Source organism: Cibotium barometz, chromosome 17 (assembly GCF_041138505.1).
Source record: "Cibotium barometz isolate CiBa-2024 chromosome 17, ASM4113850v1, whole genome shotgun sequence".
NCBI classification, from domain to species: Eukaryota; Viridiplantae; Streptophyta; class Polypodiopsida; order Cyatheales; family Cibotiaceae; genus Cibotium; species Cibotium barometz.
Window position 1 is genome coordinate 10,959,992 of NC_141062.1, and position 21,335 is coordinate 10,981,326.

Consider the following 21,335-nt stretch of genomic DNA (forward strand, 5'->3'; position numbering starts at 1 on the left):
ACCTGTCCCAAACCTCCACGTTTCCTCCCTCGGGTTACATGTCTTGCTAATTTTAGCCAATTTGGGGCAAGATGGAGATGCTGCAAAATCGGGGTTTTCTTCACAAAGACCCCATTAAGCCTCCAATGTTTGCCTTAGACTTTGCCCAATTGAAGTGGTTTGAAAATTGGGGGTTTCTCTGCAAGCACACTCCTTTAACAAAATGCCTCGCACAAGAGATGATATGTGGACCCATGTGATCAAATCGGTCTCCTACAAGGGTGGAGGTGCTTCCAAATGGCAGTGCAAATATTGTAAAGCTTTTATAGCTTTATTAACATGATTAAGACTTAATTAACAAACATAAGACAAATGCTAATAGAAAGATTGAGATGTTTGCATTGAGACAGGGGCCTTTCTTAAATAGAGGCCGAAAAGGTACAAGTGAAGAGACACATCCCTGGGAAGGGGTGTGGCTCTTGAGTCAACGGTTATGTCCTTTGGACTTAGGGGTGTGCCTTCTAATGAATAGACATGTCCTTTGATAGTGACCCTGTGACCCATGTGTAAGGGTGTGACCCTTCACAAGTGTCCTTTCAGTTAATAAGCAATTAAGGAGTAATTAAGGAGAGTTTAAGAGAGTTAGTCACAATCGTGACATTCCCTCCCACTTAAAATAAGACTCCGGCTAAGAAGAGATGGTTGTCTTTGAAAGAATTCCCGAAGAAGTTCTGGATATTCCTGTAATCTTCATCACTTTGCCAAGTAGAGTCGGAATCATCAAGATCTCTCCATTTAACCAAAAATTCCGTAGTGAGTTTATGTCGTGCTACTTTCTGTCTGACATCAAGAATTATCTCTGGAATTAAGAGTATGTGTTCATCTTCGATTTCTGGAACATAATCCAAATGATCTAAAACTGGAGAATCACCGTCCACAAACTTCTTGAGCCAAGAAATGTGGAAAGTTGGATGAATTCTACCCCAAGAAGGTGGTAACTCCAACTTATAACTAAGAGATGAGTTCTTCTTAATAATACGAAAGGGTCCATAGTATCTTGGGCGAAGCTTTGGGAAAACTGATTTCACTGTCTTGTATCGATGAGCGGCAATATATAATAATACCAAGTCTCCTTCTTGAAATTCAATGTGACGACGACGCTTATTAGCTGTGCGTTGATATTGCTCTTGGACGCTGATCATCTTATCCTTAATCTGTAATAGAATATCTTGCATTTCCTAAATGAGGTGGTCTGCTAAAGCCACTTTATGTTGAAGAACAAAGTTGGCAGGAACAAGGGAAGTATGGCCATAAGCTGCTTGAAAAGGTGTCATTCCAATAGCTGAATGATAAGAATTATTATAAGCAAATTCTACCAACAGTAAATATTCTTCCCATGAAGCTAATCGAGACTGAACATAATGTCGTAGCATTTCTTCCAGAATCTGATTCACTCATTCTGTTTGTCCATCTGTCTAAGGATGATAAGCAGAGCTAAAGAGTAAATTTGTACCAAGAGACTTGAATATCAAAGTCTAGAAATGTCCTGTAAACTTTGGATCTCGATCCGAAACTATAGATTTTGGCAATTGGTCTAAGATGCGCTTATTGCGCTGACCACCGTAAGAGTCAGGGGGTTTAATTTCCAATTTCTTTGTTTTACTGGCTTGTAAAGGACGATAAAGAGTTTTAAGATCGTCGCTTTCTACCTCGGAAGGAATGACGTCTTCGTCTGCTGGTACTGTTGCTGAAACATTTGCTGCTGGTACGGAACTTGTGTAGGAGTGGCGATCCGTGTGAAGTTGCTGGATCTGAGAGGCCAAGGATGCCATAGACTCCTGGAGTTGCTGTTGGAACTGCTGTTGGAGTTGCTGCAAAGCTCACTGCCATTCCGGAGGAGCTGGTATGTCAACAGGTTCTGCCATGAGAGGAGATGTTGATGTAGTGGCTTCAGGGTGATGAGGCTCTGGGGGTGTTTGCTGTTGATGACGCCGCTGGGCTCTAGTAAGAACCATCGGCTGGAGGGTGCGGCATCTGTAAATCTCGAGAGGAGAGGCTACGTACTGGTGAAGCGGCTATAGACCATCCCATATAGTAAGGGCGATCCTCTGGGACTGGGCTCGCACGAGAGTCTGCTACTGGAGAAGAAGGTACAAGAGTAGGGGCAGCTACTGGTGCCAAGGGTGTATACTCCGGTGTAGAGGGGCACACCGTGAATGAAGATGGATGAATGTCCTCAGAATAGGTGCAATATTCATGAAAAATGATGCTACACTCGGGGAGGATAGTGCCCAAATAAGAATGACGCCTGAGCATAAAACAATAATGATCCAGATCCTGTGCAGAAGTACGAACACGGATCACCCACATGTTGAATTCTCGGAGGTGAGAAGTCGGTGTGGCTATCTGTATGCGATAATGAGTGGGCTGAAAAAAGGGGGGCACACTCACTGGAACATGGACTGGGCTGGTGGAGAAACACGGGTAGGAGAGGGCACTATAAACTGAGAGGGTGTATCCTGTAAATAACTGAAGTTATAGGTTTCCTCTGCCATAAGCCGTCGGAGAAGAGGGTAGTGTGTGTGTCCACGTGATCCCGTAAAAAGGGTATTGGCCCCGGAGGAGTGGAGAGCCCGCAAAGGAATGAAATGGCGGGTTGCTGATATGTTAATACTCCACTTTATGTGAAATGAGTATACCCAAGAAAATGGAAAAATCACACCTGAAGGAGGTTGCCATAGTATTGCTGGAGAAGAAGCACCAAGGTCGTAGCCGTCAAGCCACGGAAAACACCATCATAGACCGCAAGAGCCTAGCAATGAAGAAGGCTGCTTTCGAGGAAGGAAGGCGGCAGCAAGTTGGCGCGCAAAAGACCAAAGCAGGCACCATTTCGTAGGAACCCGTAAGGTAAGTGTATGGGTTTTTTTTTTTGAAAAGGCGCTCGTCGGCTGGCCGTTGTATTCGCTTCCTTTTTTTTTTTTTTTAAGATGCGCTGAAGGCTGGCCATTGGGTTCTCTCTTTTTTTTTTTTTAATGCGCTGGTTGCTAGCTGGCCGTCGGGTTCTCCTTCTCTTTTTTTTTTGTGTGTGTGCGCGCGCGTCGGCGGCTGGGTTTCCTTGCGCTGGCGGGTTGCCCTTCGCTGGCGGGTGGCCGTTGGGTGCAAGCTGCCGGCTGCTTCACGTGGCTGGTGGAAGCCACGTGTATTAAAAGGCTTAAGTATAAGCCTTAAATCATAAGGCTTGTTTTTTTATTTTTTTTGTGAAACGTCACGTTTAAAAAAAAACGTGAAGAGTCATGGCCGTAGAGAACGAAGGGTGGCGCCCCTTGCTTGGAGAGAGATTCAGCACAAAAGGATGCGCTCAACACCTCCAGTAGGGTACAGGCAGCCTACAAGCACTTCGATGGAACCCTGGTGTGAGTCTCTGCTTCCCATCGTTTTTTTTTTTTTTTTGAGAAAATTGGAAAAAAATGCTTAATCAAGCAAAATTAGCAAAATTGGGTAAAATTAAATGGGGCATTCTCTCCTGCTCTTCCATTCAACACTTGCTACACCCAATTTTAGGGTTTGGGCGGGCTGATTTTAGGGTTAGGGTTTGGACTGATTTTAGGGTTAGGGTTTGGGTTTGGGCATCTCACAGGGTGGAAAAAAGTTTGCTCTGATACCACTGTAAAGCTTTTATAGCTTTATTAACATGATTAAGACTTAATTAACAAACATAAGACAAATGCTGATAGAAAGATTGAGATGTTTGCATTGAGACAGGGGCCTTTCTTAAATAGAGGCCGAAAAGGTACAAGTGAAGAGACACATCCCTGGGAAGGGGTGTGGCTCTTGAGTCAACGGTTATGTCCTTTGGACTTAGGGGTGTGCCTTCTAATGAATAGACATGTCCTTTGATAGTGACCCATGTGTAAGGGTGTGACCCTTCACAGGTGTCCTTTCAGTTAATAAGGGATTAAGGAGTAATTAAGGAGAGTTTAAGAGAGTTAGTCACAATCGTGACAAATATTGTGGCTTGTAGTCCAGTGGCAGCATAGACCGGGTGAAGGCCCATTTCACAAGTTTAGCAGGGAAGGGAGTTAGCTCTTGTCCACTTGTGCCGGATGCTATCAAGGCATCGTTACAAGAGTGGAAGAGAGCCAAATTATTAGGCCAAATGAAGTTACCGACAGAAAAGGAGAGGAATGAAGATGAGGAGGAAGATGTGGATGTGTCAGCTACAAGTGGTACAAGTGTATCCAAGAAGCAAAAGGTTTCAGAAGGTGCGGGCACAAAGGACTCCCATCCCCATTGCCAAGGCCTTGCAAAGAGGGAGCATCAAAGCCAGTCTATAAATGCAGGCAAAGCAAGAGGCCACCCGAGAGCTGACAAAGCTCTTCATACAATGTGCTTGTGCACACCGCACAATGGAAAAAGGCCATGAGGGCAATCAGCCGCATAGGATGTGAGTGGGAGGGACCCTCTTATGCGGCCTTGTGCACACGGGAGCTCAGAAGGGAGAGAAGCTGTGGAGATGGAGATAGAGCCTCTCAAGGAAACATGGAAAAAATATGGATGCACTCTTCTATGTGATGGATGGTCAGATGTTAGAAAAAGGAATGTTTATAACATCCTCGTCTCATCATGGAAGGGCACAATGTTCTTGCGTGCCATAGATGCATCCATGGCAAGCACAGTGGTGACAGGTGAGTACATTTGGCGACACATTCGAGAGGCTGTCATGGAGATTGGGCCACAGAATATAGTGCAAGTGATCACTGATAATGACTCAAACTATGTCTCCATGGGAAGGATGCTTGAGGAGGAGTTTCCTGCCATTCTTTGGACTCCATGTGCTGCTCATAGCTTGGACCTCCTCATCGAGGATGTGGCAAAGATAGGTTGGGTGTCAGACATCTTTGAGACCTCTTGCATGACGGTAAAGTTTGTGACAGAGGCCAAAGGTGCTTGCTATGTATCGGGCACATAGTGACTTAGAGCTTCTCAAACCTTCTACCACTAGATTTGCATACACATTCATTGTGGTTGAGAGGCTGGTGAGAGTCCGCCATGGACTCCTACGCACAGTGGTTTCCAGGGAATGGATGGCTTGGGATGATCGTGCTAGTCCCAAGGCCATTGCATTTGTACATGTTGTCATGGGAGACACTTGGTGGCAAGAGGCTAAAGCTCTCATAAAGGCCATTCAGCCTATTTAAGTGTTCTTTGCATCACGGACATGGAGGGCAGCACTCTGGGACTCCTATACGAGTTCATGGATAGAATTGGTGACGCTTTGAACTGTTGCACTGTCTTATCAGCAGAGAGGTATGCTGCATTATGCATGCACTCTTAGTCTCTTTGATTCTTCAATCTTGTATAATATCATGTTTATGACATTATACTGGATACATTTCATGGCTGTTTTTTAGGGTTCAGGACATCCGAGCCGTGTGGAACACACGATGGGATTGGTTTCATAGACCAATCCCTGCAGTTGCTCACATATTGCATCCTCTTTGGAAAAATGAGGTGCAATACAATAATGAGGAGCTTGAGGATGGATGGCAGTAGTACATCCAAAGATACACAGGAGGGGATGTGGACCTGCTAAGGTAGCTGGAGGATGAGCTACTTATTTTCCGAAATGGTAGCTTTAAATTTGGTTCAATGACGGCCAAAATGCGGAAGACACAACTACAGCCAAGTCATGGTGGGAGAAATATGGCATCAGCACCCCTCACTTGGTGAGTCTTGACTCTTGGTTCTTGAATCTTGTATAAGAATCCACTTGTAGTATACTTATAAGTTATTACTAACAAGGGCTTCAACTTCTTTTGTTGCATGAATTATGACAGAAATCCCTCGCCATTCGAGTCCTATCACAGGATTGTAGCTCGGGTCCTTGTGAGAGGAATTGGAGCACTTGGGCGCTCTTCCATACAAAGAAGAGGAATCGGTTGTCCACTGCTCAATTAGAGCGGTTGGTATTTTGTCATTGTAACCTCCGCCTAATTGAGCAGGTAGGCAATCCCATGAGCCTCGCCAAGTCAATGTTGATAAAATCGACATTGAGAACGTGAAAGAAGTCCCAGAGATTCCTCGAGAGGAGCGTGACATTTATGCCATGCTATATAAGGAGATCATTGCACCTGCACGTGTTAGTCGTGCACATTCATCTACAGCAGAGCAGGTACTAGTTCCAATGCAGCAGGTGAGGCGAGTGCAGTAGCTGAGCCTTCCTCCACATCCGATTCAGATTCTCACAATGAGTCTGAGTCTGACGATGATGAGGATGTGGAGATTGAGAAATTGCAGGACTAGCTGGACTGAGAGTCGAGAGCCTGAGCCATTGTCCACGAGCCATGTGGCTTATCATGATTTATTATGTATTGTTTATGGGAATTGGGCCATGACTATTGATTCATCATGATTCATGTATGATCATTGATGTGACATGAACACTTCAAACTTATAAGTTTTAACCTATGTAGTGTGACAGTGTCATGTATGGTTTGACATTGATGATGGATAATTATATGGTTTTTTTTATTTGTGATTCAAAGACTACAGACTATAAGCTTCAAACTGATGTTTCCATGTATTCTATGCATTTAGTGTTATTTTTACATATTTTATACAATATATATTTGAAATTTTGTACATGCAAAAACCTGTAGGTAGGAAACTTGTAGAAAACTTCGGGCTGATTTTACGAAACCCATTTGAAACTTTTAGGAAACCCGTTTTAAACAACCCCCTAACTACTATGCTAACGGTGCCCTTGGCTCACGGTCAACCTTGTTTGACTTTTTGCTTTTTCTTGCTTTTTGACCAAGAATGGTGTTTTTTCTTAATCGAACCTTATGGTCCCTGTCCCCATGCCTTCTTCCACTTGTTTCGTGTCCAAGCAAGGCTTCTATCATGTGAAATAGAGCTAGGAGAGCCAAATAGTTACAAAATGAGTTCAAATTCATTGCTTGGTGTAGCAAAGATTATGGACTGGATGTGTTCCAAGTTAATTGTCTGAGGTTTTGGGACGTGATGTATTCAAAGTCCGTTGTTGGAAGATTATGGGTGTGGTATGTTCCTCAGCTCATCATTCTGTACTCGGAGTTCACTGCACACTTGTCATGTGCACAGTGTGTATCTACCGTGTGCTACACGCACACAAGACTAGCTTCGAGGTTTGGGGAAGCTTGGAGCTAGGCAGGCTGATTGACGAGCTGAGTTAGGTATATACTAACGGGCGGGCACCCAAGTATGGACAGGCGGACGCCCAAGTGTGGACACCCGATGACCGGCCAAGAGCCTATAAAAGGGTGGCCAAGGTTAGTTATTGGGATATAGAGAGTCTCGCGAGTTTGTGAGAGCTCTATGGTCTTGGAGCCTGGATCTAGTGCAGACGTGCACCTGCTTTACGCAGTCGAGGCCGGCAACAATCTCGAGGCCCGCGAGGGTAGCTTCGTGGCGGTATGGGACGTCGCGAGGAGGAGATTGGTCGGTACGTCAACCTAGTTAGCTCAGCTCGTGGCTCGGTGGGGACAGCCAAGACTGTGGGCTTGCCCACGGCTGTCATGGTTGGGATGTGAGTCAGGCCTGCACCCCCCTTGTTTGTTTGTTTGTTTGCAGGATTCGAGTCTAGTACCAAGAACGATCACGAGGAGATCCTTGGGGATTTGAGAGTGGTATCAGAGCATACCTCGTGAACGAGCAAGTCGGTAGGTAGAGAAGATGAGGTCGAAGAAAGGTATGTGTTCAAAAAGCTTGCTGTTTTTTCTGTGCACACTGTTGTTTTCAAAATAGTATGTGTTTTTTTTCATCAAAGAAACCCATGTTGACGGGGAAGGTAGATGGTAGGGTCGGTTGCTTTGCAAAGAAGAGGCATGATGTTTGTGCAGACGCACGAACTGCAGAGAGAAAACAGAAACAAAAAGCATGATTTGTTGCTTTTGGTTGAATGCGAACGAGAGAGAGAGAGAGAGAGAGAGAGAGAGAGAGGCGGTTTTGGAAGTGCTGGTTGAACCGGGCGAGGCTGGTGGGCAGGCGCTCTGTAGTCGTGCCTGTGCAGGCGGTAAGGCTGGCAGCCGGCCAAGCGTACGAAGGCAGCCTGCTGGCGGGCGCCTAGGGCTATCTGGCCAGGCGGCCAGGCGGCCAGGCCTACGCAGCCAGGCAACCAAGCTTACGCAGCGCCTAGACCAGGCGAGCTGGTGCCCCGGCCAGGCCTACGTAGGCACCTAGGCCAGGCGAGCAGACGACCAGGCCCACGTCGCCTTGTGGCCAGGCCTACGCAAGGCTGGCACATGCGCAGGCTGGCGCGAAGGCACCGGCAGACGCGCAAGTGACGACAACAGCCGACGACAGGCGAGGTGGCCGACGGCAAGAAAAGCACACGCCTCTAGCCCAGTGGGTGACGCCAACAGCTCTAAATCTAGGAGGGATGAGAAAAAAAAACAAAGAAAGCCTTCGTCGATTTGAGACGCTTTCGTTTTTTTTTTTAGTTTAAGTTTTTTTTAAAGTTTAAAAATCCCCCCTCCAAGGTTAAAGGTGTTTTATTTTTTTTTAAGAGAATAGAATATATATATCCATATATATATATATATATATATATAAACACAAAAGCAAAAGCTCAAGAAGCTTTTGGGACTAGCTATATAAACCCCTTAAGTGGGCTTCTTGCCATACATCTCTCAAGTTTTCAAGCTCTCAAGCTCTCAAGTTCCCTTGCACTTTCATTGTGCAAAGATCAAATTTTCTCTCCACTTGTTCTCTTCACGATGTCGACCCAAGAATCGGAGTTGGAGCCCCTTGTTGAACGCGAAGGCTTGCCGGCTACAGAATATACCGATGCCGATCTTTTTGACGATTATGTGTCAAAATCAGATTTCCAAGAGTTCAAAGTAGCTCTCGAAGCTTCTTCGTCGAAACGTCAGGCACAAATCGCAGCCCAGATGCAAGCTTTGCAAAAGTCCATCGCTCTATTGACCACTACCCTCTCTACTCTTTCGGGTATGGATACCTTGGCTTCTGCTTTAGGCCCCAACATTACTTCGGAACCGTTCGGGGGCGAGCAAAAGCAGCGCACCAAGGAGATCGTGGACACTTGGCTACATCAGTGGCAAGTTCACTTTCAGTTTCATCCATATGATAATGGAAAAAAAATCCAGTTAGCAGCAGGTTTCCACTCAGGCAAAGCTTTGCTTTGGTGGAAGGAACTCAACCCTAAGCCAACAACTTGGGCACAATTCGAAGACGTCTTCAAGAAGGAATTCCTCAAGAAAGAAGATGATTATGATGTTGTTGCCCGGTTTTCAGCTTTGACCATGACCTCGCAGCACCTCACTTATGAGGTCTACCTCCAGAAGTTTAGGGACTTGCAGATGAAAGCTACAAAGATGGATCCCACTACTCTTTTGGGGTTCTTCGTAGCTGGTTTACCAGACTCATACCGTTTACAGGTTAAAAATAAAAAATACAAAACATTGGACGAGGCCATTCATTCAGCTCGTATCTATGATGATACAATGGTCTCTTCCAAGTCGAAACCCGTTACCGAGCAGGGGAACAAGTATAAAAGAAAGTTCTCCGCACCTATGGCTAACACGACAGAAGAAAAGTCTTCGGACCAACCTTCGAAGAATTCAAGTTCGACACCAACAAAGAAGAAACGACTCCTTAGGGCTTTAAATCTCAAGAAGGAAGGACGTTGTTTTATCTGCAAAGGAAAAGGACACATGCGTAACGCGTGCCCAAAGCAAAAGGGTGCCAAGACTAACGCAGGACCCAAGCCAAAGGCAGCTAACCAGTTATCTTTGACAGGTACGTCAATTACTCTACTTTCTCGCCCTAGTACTTGTTCTGATTGTCTGTTCAATTCTAAAGTATTTGGCTTGCATGATCTTCTCCAAGTTTATGGAGAAGTGAATGGCCATAAGATTCACATTCTTCTAGACCCTGGCAGCTCACACAACTTTGTTAACTACAAACTTGTGCAGAAATTGAGTCTTGATACGACACCAAGCGATCATACCTATGAGGTACGCTTACCTGCGGGAAAGCAAGTATGGGATCGAAACGTGGAGATGCTTCCAATCCAGATTCAGGACTACAAAGATACTCTGGAATGCTATGTAATGCATCTAGAAAATGTAGACTTGTTATTAGGGATTGAGTGGTTTAAGACTCTTCAAGTCCAGATAGATTGGTCTAGTCATATTTTTTCTTTTCAGCATAGGGACACCAAGTATAGTATTTTAGGTGATTGTATACATCCCTCTCAGGGACCTCTTGTAAATACAATTGATTTTGGAAATATAATGGATTCTTCTTTGTATACCGCTTTCCATTGTGTATTGATGTATTGATTCCACTTTCTTCCTTTCTGATCCCTTCCTTGGATGTAAATGAATTAAGTGTGTTTGAAAGCAAAGAATTACAGAAGATACTTGATTCGTTTCAAGACGTATTTCCTAAGGAACTGCCATCGGGTTTACCACCTGAACGGGTGGTAGATCATCGTATTGACTTGATCCCTGGTGCTCATCCTGTCAGTATTCCACCTTACAGGATGAGCCAAGCTGAGGAAGATGAGTTGGCTAAACAACTCGAAGATTATTTAAGGATGGGCCAGATCCGTCCAAGTAAATCACTTTGGAGTGCACCTATGTTGCTTAGGAGAAAGAAGGACAACACCTGGAGAATGTGTATAGATTACAAGAGATTGAACAAGCTGACCATTAAGAACCGTTATCCTCTCCCTAGATCAGATGACCTGATTGACCGGTTAGCAGGAGCGAAATATTTCACAAAGATAGATTTACGTACTGGCTATCACCAGATACGTATTCATGAAAGGCATGTCGAAAGAACCACCTCTCGGACTAGGTATGGCCATTTTACGAGTTTCTCGTATTACCTTTTGGGTTAACCAATGCTCCAGCCACTTTCCAGCAAATGATGAACGATCTTTTTCGTGAACATTTGGAAAAATTTGTGGTGGTGTTCTTGGATGATATTTTGATATATAATCGTACTCTTGAGGATCATGTCAGACACCTCAAGATTGTATTATCTATTTTAAGACAGAATCGACTATACGCTAAGTTAAGTAAATGTGAGTTCTTTATGACCGACATCATTTACTTGGGAAACAAGATCACTCGAGATGGATTGAGCATTGACTATGACCGAGTTCAGAAGGTTCTGGACTGGCCTATACCGCGAACAGTGAAACAACTTCGTTTTTTTCTCGGTTTTGTAGTTTTTCTTCGGAAATTTGTCCGAGAGTACTCTCAACTCACACTACCGATGACCGACTTATTGAAAGGTCGTGGACGTAAGTCAAATCAAACTATCACTTGGAATAATGATTTGGATATGGCCTTCAGACTTCTTAAAGATAAAGTCAAGGAAGCACCTATCTTAGCATTACCTGATCCTAGTCAGCCTTATGTTCTTGAAACTGATGCCAGTGACTATGCTATCGGGGCTGCTCTATTTCAAGATGGTAGACCGGTTGCTTTTGAAAGTAAAAAGCTAGACGACACTCAATCTCGTTGGCCAACCCTTGAGAAGGAGCTTTATGCTGTGATTCATGCTCTCAAGGTTTGGAGACATGGAGAGGGTCACCTTTACTAAGTATGAATATAAACTCAACCCCAAAGAAAGCCACCACTCAGCCAGCACTTGGTTCAATTTCAAGATGCAACCTACTAGAGAACTCCAAGAAGAAAGTGAAACACTACAACAGCAATGTTTCCAAGAAGGTGTTTCAACCTACACCCCGGGATGCTCTCCACTTTAGTTTGACTCTTTCAACAGGAGAAGCTCCAAGAAGAAAGTGAAACACCACAACACCAACGTTCCCAAGAAGGTGTTTCAAGCTTCACCCCAGGCTGCTCTCTACCTTGGTTTGACTCTTTCAACAGGCAGCAATGTGTGGTAGCATGGATTTGGAGACGCTAATAAATCAAGATTAGCTTGCACTTCAAAGGGTATAATCATGGCATTTTCTAGCAGAATTAATGCAAAAACAGTTCTTCATAATATCATAAGGTGCTGAATTCAAAAGAACACTGGACAGAGAGAGAGAGAGCCCAAAACAGAACATATCACACACAACACTTGAGCTTGAAGCCCATGTAGAGGGTGCACCTAATTAGTTTTACGGTATGCTCTGATCCCCTACAAGTTGAGTTCGGACGCTAAGTGGGTCCTTTTCTTTAATTGAAATCTGGCAAACTTCTAAATTGAACCCTAATACAGACCAAGATTCGACAACTAGCAAGCTATCGTCAACTTACTTGGAATGGGCAAAGCTAATCAAGTCCATAGCTTGCAAGTTAGATATATGGCAACCGAAAAATAATGACAAAATAGAGATCTCACCTGGACAATTGAATCTACTTCTCGAATGTGTGAAAGAAACTTGTTGCCCAAACCCTGCAATGTAAAAACCATTCAAGTTAGTGAAAAACATGTCAGTTAGAAACTTCAGATGACCACAGACAATTTGTAATCATCCATGACAAAACAGTCGTAGCACAACTCAGGAAAAGGCAGATACCTCTCCCTGACTAGCTCCTTTGACAAGTCCAGCAATGTCCACAAATTCCACACTGGTCGGAACAGAGCGCTGTGACTTACTTAGCCGCGAAAGTACATCTAACCGTGAATCAGGCACACCTACCACTCCAACATTTGGTTCGATCGTGCAAAAAGGAAAATTTGCTGCTTGAGCCTTCCCATTTTCCACCTGCTTGGAAAGCACATTTAAGCTTGGGAAACACATTTAAACTGATCACTAAAAAGTAGACAGAAGATCAAAAGTATGCACTACCCCAACACTTTTCTTTGTTCATATCCACTGCCAAAATTCACATCCTAAACTTAGTTCTATTGCAGCTTTATAGAACTACTGGAGCTGTGAATGTGTTTAACAAAGAGAGAAGTGCAGCGGAGACAAACAAACACGATACACACGCTAGTAATCCTAATTCTAATCTGTATTATGTACAATGAATAATATCATTGAATGTTCAAAGTACAAAAGTGATCAACTATCTGTTTCCCACCATCCTTGGAAACCTCAAATGTGTCCACTAGTCTTGTTCAACAATGACCATCGTACATTTCTTTCAATTGTTGGAATATCTCCTGATGAGACAAATTCGTAAGAGTGAATCTCCTTGGGGGGCACCAATACTTCTGAAGGACGAAAGTTGGAGAATGTGTGTCAACTATAAAAAGTTGAATGAAGTTACGATCAAGAACAGATATCCCCTTCCCAAAGGGGATGATTTGATTGATAGGCTGCAAGGAGCTGCCTATTTTACGAAGATTGACCTTCATACTGATTATCACCACATGCCGCACGTTGTATGGCCATTACGAGTTTCTCGTATTACCGTTGGGCTCACGAATGCTCGTGCTACTTTTTTGCAGATGATGAATGATCTCTTTAGAGATTAATTCATGGTGGTATTTCTAGATGATATCTTGGAATACGCTCATACATTGGAAGAGCTACAAGTTCTTCAAACAAGAACTCATATATCTAGAACATCCGATTTCTCGACATGTGATGAGCCTATATAGCTCTCGACCAAATCCAGAAGGTTCTAGATTGGCCAGTTCCTCGAACCGTAATGCAACTTCGGGCGTTTTTGGGATCCACAAGTAGTCGGTGAGGGATTATTCATAGTTAACCATACCTTTAACGGACCTACTTCGAGGAAATGGATGTAGCTCCAACAGCCCCATTTCTTGCAATGAGAAGCTTGATGAGGCTTTCCGAGCTCTCAACTTTAAGGTGAAGGAAGCCGGATCTTGGCAGACCATTTGTGGTCAAGACAAATGCTAATGATTTTGCGATAGATGCGGCATTGTTCAAGGAGATGGCTGACCTATAGCATTTGAAAGCAAGAAGCTTGACGATACACAGGTCAAATGGCACACTCAAGAGAAAGAGCTGTATGCGGAGATACATGCTTTGAAAACTTGGTGACATTATCTTTATGAACCAAGTTTGTTGGGCTCTGATACCAACTATAGAATACTTGTGCCTATGTGCTACAGTTTCAAAGATAGAAAGAAGAGCAACGGAATCAAACACATACAGCACACACAAGAGTCCTAAACTACTGATCTATATTATGTACAAGAAGAAAGTGTTACAATTGAATCTCCAGTACAGAAGGTGACTAAGGCAAGTATTGGTTGACCAACATAAAATATTGACAGCCTATTATTGTTGCCCACAACCAGCATTTATTCTTGCTGACATGTTGTCCAATGGTTAACTACCACATGGCACCTACGCTAGCCAGGCTAGCCATGTGAACCTAAAAGTGAGGTGCGTCACACAAAGGTAGAACATACCGACTCGGAGTCATCCAAGATTCGCATAGCTAGTTTACATCTTACCGAGACAGCCAATGTATGGTGGGATGCACTCATGGTTGAGGAAACATTTGCCAAGAAATGGAAAGACTTCAAGAAGCAGTTTTATGCTCAATTTTTACCTAAGAAGTTTAAAGATGATGTGCACCTTGCATAGGAAAGATTGCCAATGAAAATAGATGAGACAGTTGATCACTACAACGAGAAATTTTGGGATATATATCTCAAAATTACTCCTTTTAAGGAGATTTCTAAGAAGTCTAAGTTAACAAAGTATCGGACCGGTTTGCATGACAACATTCGAGTTTTTGTGAATGTATGCCCAAATGATACCATTCAAGATTTAATGCATTCAGCTTCAGTTGCTCCCAAGGTCTACATGGTAGATGAACCAAAAAAAAAAAAGACAAGTAATGGAGATCAAAAGTCTTCGGCATGTGAGAAGCATGAGAACTCCAAGAATAGGTTTCAACCTATGAAGCCGAGAGGTATTCCAAACTCGTACAAAGAAAATCACAACTTAACCAATGAGCAAATACAAGAAAGGAAAATGCTTTAGATGTGGCAAAGAGGGACACATGTCGGCCCAATGTCACGAACTCCCTAAAGGGACTTAGAGAGCAAGTAAAGTCCAAGGAAAAGTCTAAGCCAATGGTTACCTGAGGCTAGAAAGTTATGCCTCTCTTGGGACAACGTGCGGAACAAGAATGCTCTAATGTTGTTTGACATGGAAGCCACATATAATTTCATTTCCATAGAGCTTGCAGAATAGTCGGGTATCAAACCCGAGGAGATGGAACTAGCCTTGCATGTAGACCAAGTGTTTCATGGTGATATAATGGCGGTAATGCCTATCATGTACAACAAGAAGAAAGGGGTCGGTACGGCCTAGTTCTTAACCCTTCTGTTTCCCAGTGCTTCTAGTGCAAAAGAAGGATGGCTAATTCCGCATGTGCATGGTTTATAGAGCCTTGAACAAGATTACAATCAAGAATCGATTTCCTATACCGAGGGTTGATGATATATTGGATCGGCTAGAAGGCACGACATTCTTTAGTCGGATTGACTTCAAAAGTGGCTATCATCAAATTCGGATCCAATCATAGAATATTCACAAGATTGCCTTCCGTACTACTTTTTGATTGTATGAGGATTTGGTGATGCCTTTTGGACTCACAAATGCTCTAGCTACCTTCAACCACATGATGGATCGGATCTTTAGACCACCTCAGAAGTATGCAAGCACTTTCTTTGATGACATCATTGATGATTGTGTTTTCCAAGACTGAAGAGGAACACAGAAAGCATTTAGCTAAGGTATTCCAGGAGCTGCAAGAGCATTAGATCTGATTTGAATCTGTCCCAATCATTGTATATGAGCATGTTTTGGCAAATATAAAATAGAGTAGAGTTTCCACTCTGTATTCTGTGTAACTTACTGCAACACGCGATTTGTGTTTTTATCTTTAAGCTATGAGACCATGGTATACCTAGCACGGGAGAAAGAATCAAGTTGCGTATGGTCGAGAATCTGTTCTTGACCGGGGACGTGAAGAGTTTCCTAGAGATGGGTTGTTTAGCTGGTGGCATTGATGCAGATCATAGTGGTGCAGAGTTGGAGATACAATCGGAAATTGAAGTGCGTGAAGAGGAGTGTCACTTATCCAATGGACCTAAGGATTGGGATTACGATGTTGGAGAGTCCACTGCGTGAGTGTGGACTCCGGTGGCTACTCCGAATGATTCCATGGGAGGGCTCGTGCAGGGAGAGGAGACCTCTTAGCCACCACAAGAAGGTGGATTTGTGCCATGAGGGGAGCTGACACCACGCCCAACTGGCTTGAGTCCTGACAAGTCAAAACAAGTGCAAAGAAGACATCTTTTATCACATGGATTTCAAAAACACAAAGTTTGTAGAGAAGAAAGTTTTCTTTGAAACAAGTGTTGACTATATGATTGGAAGGATGCAACACACATGGATCATTGTGATCAAGGAAGAAATGAGCCTCCCTGTCATTTAAATGCTTTTTCTGTAGCTATTAAACCATGATAGCTATCGTTTTTCAAATGGATAATTACACCCCCCCCAAAAAAAAAAAAACGCATTCTAACTCGTAGAGGTACCAATCTTATTTATACGCCTGATTTTTTAACACTCGCGCAGAATTTGTACAAAAAGTACAGAACCTCAAGGCACTTTAAGACAATTAGTAGAAAAACAAGCAAAAATTACCCTAACAAATAGAAAATGCAGGAATTATCCTCTCTGCTTGGATTTCTATTTTCAAAAATGGGGAATATATCATACCAAGGCATTGAAGAGAGTGGATTTCCCAACGTTGGGCAGGCCCACGATGCCAGTGCGAAGGCTCATGCTGATCTTGGTGCTGCTGCTGGAGAATAGCTTGAAGGCGTGATGGGCGACCGTGCGGTGAAGAGCGGGCACATGTGAAACGGAGAGTGAAGAAGAAGAGGAGGCAAAGGGGGCCTTGGTGTGAAAAGAGAAGAAATGAGGCGAGAGGGAGGAAGAAGGGACCGCCATCGCCACAGCCATGGCGGGCGAGCAGCTCCTAGTGTAGCAGCAGCGCACAGCCATGGCCATTTCCCCCTTTCAGTGTAGGATTACTAATCTATAGCTTTCATTAAACTTTATAAGCCAATTGAGATCACCCCCCCTATATATATATATATATATATATATATCTTCCCCTCTCCCTTTTTTTTTTTGAACAAAAGACTCTTTTTACATCAACCAGAACTGTTTTGCTCTCACTCAGTGTTAAGCAAATTCCAAATTTGGTTCCATCTCTCCTCCTCCCAAACAAAGGATGAGCCCATGAAATGTGATACCCCAACTGCATACATGCCACAAGTAGAGATTCAGAGATACATCCCTTACGTGTCTATCCCTCCAAATAGTCCACTTTTGTCCAAATTTTCACAGTACTCTCCTGTCCAAGGGATTTTCAATCAAAACCACGAACGTATGCACAGGCAGCTTCTCCTTTTGGTACCATCTCCGGGTTTTGGGACCAAATTTAGGGTACTCTATCTTCAAATCTTTCCCTGTGAGTGTAAACCTGCCACATATTAGAGATTTTTATGATGCCCTAGTATGTGCTAATATCCCTAAGACTTGGACCTAGTTCAGCCTATCCCAGCTTGCAAGACCTGGACTAGCTCAGCAACAAAGAGGTTATCATTTAGTTTATTTACGTAATATACAGAGACCAGCACTAATGTATACACTTATATATCAACTCTTACACATCCAGACCTCAGACCTTAGCTAGACCCTTTTTGAAAAATCAACAAATTCTTGGAGTTCCAAATCCCCCATAAACAACAATATCTAATAATACTAAATATTACATTAGTGGCGCCTCCCTCTTCATTCAACCTCCCCAGCAGCCAGTCCCCCCAAGTTCCCTTAATCCCCATGCACCCTACCACCCATTTGTCAATCTTTCCCCATAATCCACTAATCGTAGGGCAGTCCCAGAAGGCATGTCTACCATCTTTAATTGTTGATCTACATCTAGGATAGATTCCAGATGTGAAGTTCATCTATAGCAGTTTATGGGCAGAGCCAACATGCAAACCCTCCATAGAAAGGTCTAGGCTTTCACATGAACATCAAGTTCCCATATTAACCTCCATCTCTTCATCCAAGTATTCAAGTTCCACCTCACTTTCCAAATTTATTGCAATAAATCACATTGATCTCACTCTTACACATCTCTTCATACAGTGCCTTAGTAGTGACTCTATCCAACTTTACTCCATTAAACTAGGACCAGTCTTTCAGAGCCAGCATGCCCCATTGTGAGCAGTAGAAACCCATCCCTTCTCAATTTCCTCTAGAAGATGGCTTACAACCTATAAATCTCTTTGTTGTGTTCCAAACTCTTCCCTAACCTGATTAAACTCTTTCCAAACAACCTGAAAACAATCCCCAAATCTTCTCAACCCTCTGTTATTTAATTTCCTAGCTATTCATACATTAAGCTGAGCAAGAGGAGGGGTGAATTTATGAGTCCACCAAATGCCAAAACTGAAGAAAGAATTCCTTGATGCCCAAGTACATCCATCCCACTTCATCAAGCCCATCACTTCTTTCCAATTCAGACATAAAAAACCTGCAAAAAGAGGAGATCACAATTTTCAAGGGAGCATAAGATAATAACTTATCTTTCCAATCCAGTCCTCCAAGCCACTTGCCTTTGATTTGAACATTAGATTCTTCAATCACTTCTCTAACCATCCTTGCCCAAGTCACCTCCTACTGAAGACATTTAGGCAAACTAATTGCTACCCTTGCTTTGGCATGAATAGGCAAATGCAAAAATCTAAAGCCCGGTAGGCTTACTTTGTCCCCAAGCCTCCCCAGGCCAGCCAGGCAAAGACCTTCCTGTCATCGTTACAATTTTTCCAAATAAATTCCCTGACTAGGGCCATAATCCCTCTTGAATGACACTTTTTGAATTCTATCATAGGGCAAAGAAACAAAATGTAGGCATTGAGAACTGTATTAACAATGGCCACTCTATCATGAAAAGGTACTCTCATCCCTTCCCATTTTTTAATCTTAGCAAGGAACCTTTCAATTGCCCAATTGGTAATATCCTTGTCACTCCAACTCCAAAAGGCACCCCTAGATGCCTAATGATATGTCCTTTCTTTATAACTTCACACCCCCATCTTCCCATATCAAAGCTATCTTCCTTAGTCAAGCTGATAATTCTAGATTTGTGCATATTAAATCTAGAGCCAGAAGCATCAGCAAATAACTGTAATGTTTGCAAGGCATTCCTTACATTCTCATTATCAGCCTTTAAAAAGAGAAGAGAGTCATCGGCAAAGCACTAAATTACCTGATCACCATTCTTCAATTTTAGCCTAGTCACTAGCCCTCTTTCACAAGCTTCAACCAAAGCTACTATCAAGGGGTGGGAAGCAATGGCAAAGAGAAAGAAAGCCAAAGGAAACCCCTACCTCACAGACCTTTCAATTTCAAAATCCCCCACTAATCTCCCATTTAGCAGTAGCTTAGACTGACCCCCGACAAAGAGCGCATATATGCATGTGGCCATCCTACTTCCAAAGCCTAGCTTTTCCATAACCCTTGCTACAAAAGATCAGTGAACCGTGTCATAAGCTTTCTCTAGATTTAGTTAGAAGATTACACATTTTTGACCAGATCATTGAGCCATTTTCTTTCCCAGCATTGCTGAGAAGATGTTGTCATAAATGGATCTTCCTTTGATGAACCCATATTGTTTTTTAGAGATCACCTTTTGCAAGAATGAACTAATCCTCAATGCAATTACCTTGGCTAATACCTTGTACACCACAGGGTAATAGGTCTCCAATGGTTGAAATTGCTGCAAGCATTTTGTTTGGGAATGAGCTTCACAATTCCTTCCTTCACATCATTTTCCAGCTTCCTAAAGCAAAGGCACTCTTACATGTGGACCACACCCAGTCCTTGAGAGAGGGCCAAAAGGCAATAAAAAACTCAATTAATAGCCCATTCCACCCAGTGGACTTCTCCTTCCCAAGCTTTTGCAGTGCGTCCCAACATTCTTCCACTTCTACATCCTTTTCCAACCACCTAGCTCTATCAGATTCCACCCCTTTACTAACCATACCTAGCAGCCTATTTTCTACTTGAAATCTTCTTTGAGACCCATCATCTTTCAAACTCAAAGTGGTTCCTAGGAACTCAAGCCATTTTAAGGCAATCTGGTTAATATCTCCAACCTCTTTGATCTCTCTCATCTTTAATATGTCCTAGCACTTCTCTACTTCCTCTTTCTTTGGCTAATCCAAATAGGTACCTAGCTGGCTTCCTCTTATTACTAAAGGACTTGCACCTATTTCCCTAGTTAGCTTGTCATCTTCTCTCTTCAGATGAACCTAGTACTCAGCATATTTATTTTTTTGCCTTAAATAGACCTCCAACCTGCCTTTTCTTTTGTAAATGTTCCAACAATTCACCCCGAACCTTCCTCTCTTGTCTCTTCTCCCCTTAGCCTTTATCTTGCCCACTCTCCTGATAATGCCTTGCATCTCATTAGCAAATTTCCTCCAAGATACTTCCACACCCCCTTTATTTCTCAATCTACTAATGGTCTCTTCATTAAGGGATATGAAAAGACCATCCTTAAGAAGAAGGTTATTCACCCTCAACTTCCTTGAAGTATAAGTTTTGAGTTCATCTTCACCCCAATCAGCTACATGCCAACCCCATTTCAAAGGCATATGGTCTGATAATATAGAGCTAGATTCCACTTTAGCACAAAGAGTATGAGGAACCCAAGAGGCTTGGTGATTTAAAAAAACCCTATCTGGCCTTGAAGATGACCCATAATATCGAAGGCTGAAGGAGGTATGCCCGAGATCATGTCCCCAAGTCCCCAATTCCCAACCATCGACGACAAGACCCATCTTACCTCTAAGATTTTTCCACATTTTTTTCTCTTGACCCATCAATATTGTGCTTCCTCCACACCTATCAACATGCTTCTCAACCATATTGAAATCCCCCATAATAATACATGGGGGATTTCAACCATATTGAAATCCCCCATAATAATACATGGGGAGTGAATATTAAGCCTAGTAATCCAATCCCACATCTCCCCTCTAATCTTATGATTATGAGCTCCATATATATTGACTATCCTCACCTTCTCATCATCTACTTGAATCTTCACAACTAAGATTCCCCCATTTGGGTGATTAGCAAGGTGATTAGCAATAATATTGGGTTTTAGATCCTTCTTAGCAATCGTCAAAACCCCACTAAACCCTAAATTCATCCCCCATACAAAACTGTCCAATCTCTAAAACTGTCCTTTCTTGAGCATGTCATACCAAAAAGATTATGTTCCTGAATTGCCATTATTGACAACCCCCAAGCTTCCCTAATCCCCAAAAGGTTGAGATCTTCTTCTTATCCCTTAATCCCTTGA

At 43.0% G+C, this 21,335-nt stretch overlaps 1 protein-coding gene across 1 annotated transcript in view; it reads right to left on the minus strand.

Moving 5' to 3' along the window:
- Window positions 1-17,000, minus strand: part of LOC147629667 (GTP-binding protein-like protein) — a 30,238-nt gene extending 13,238 nt beyond the window's left edge. Inside the window, exons 1-3 of the mRNA XM_086811180.1 lie at window positions 16,667-17,000; window positions 12,524-12,712; window positions 12,346-12,399 (exon numbers count right to left, since the gene is read on the minus strand). Of these exons, the coding sequence (XP_086667306.1) occupies window positions 12,346-12,399; window positions 12,524-12,712; window positions 16,667-16,960 (537 nt within the window). The 5' untranslated portion in view covers window positions 16,961-17,000. The remainder of the gene's footprint in view (window positions 1-12,345; window positions 12,400-12,523; window positions 12,713-16,666) is intronic.
- Window positions 17,001-21,335: the final 4,335 nt, after the last annotated feature.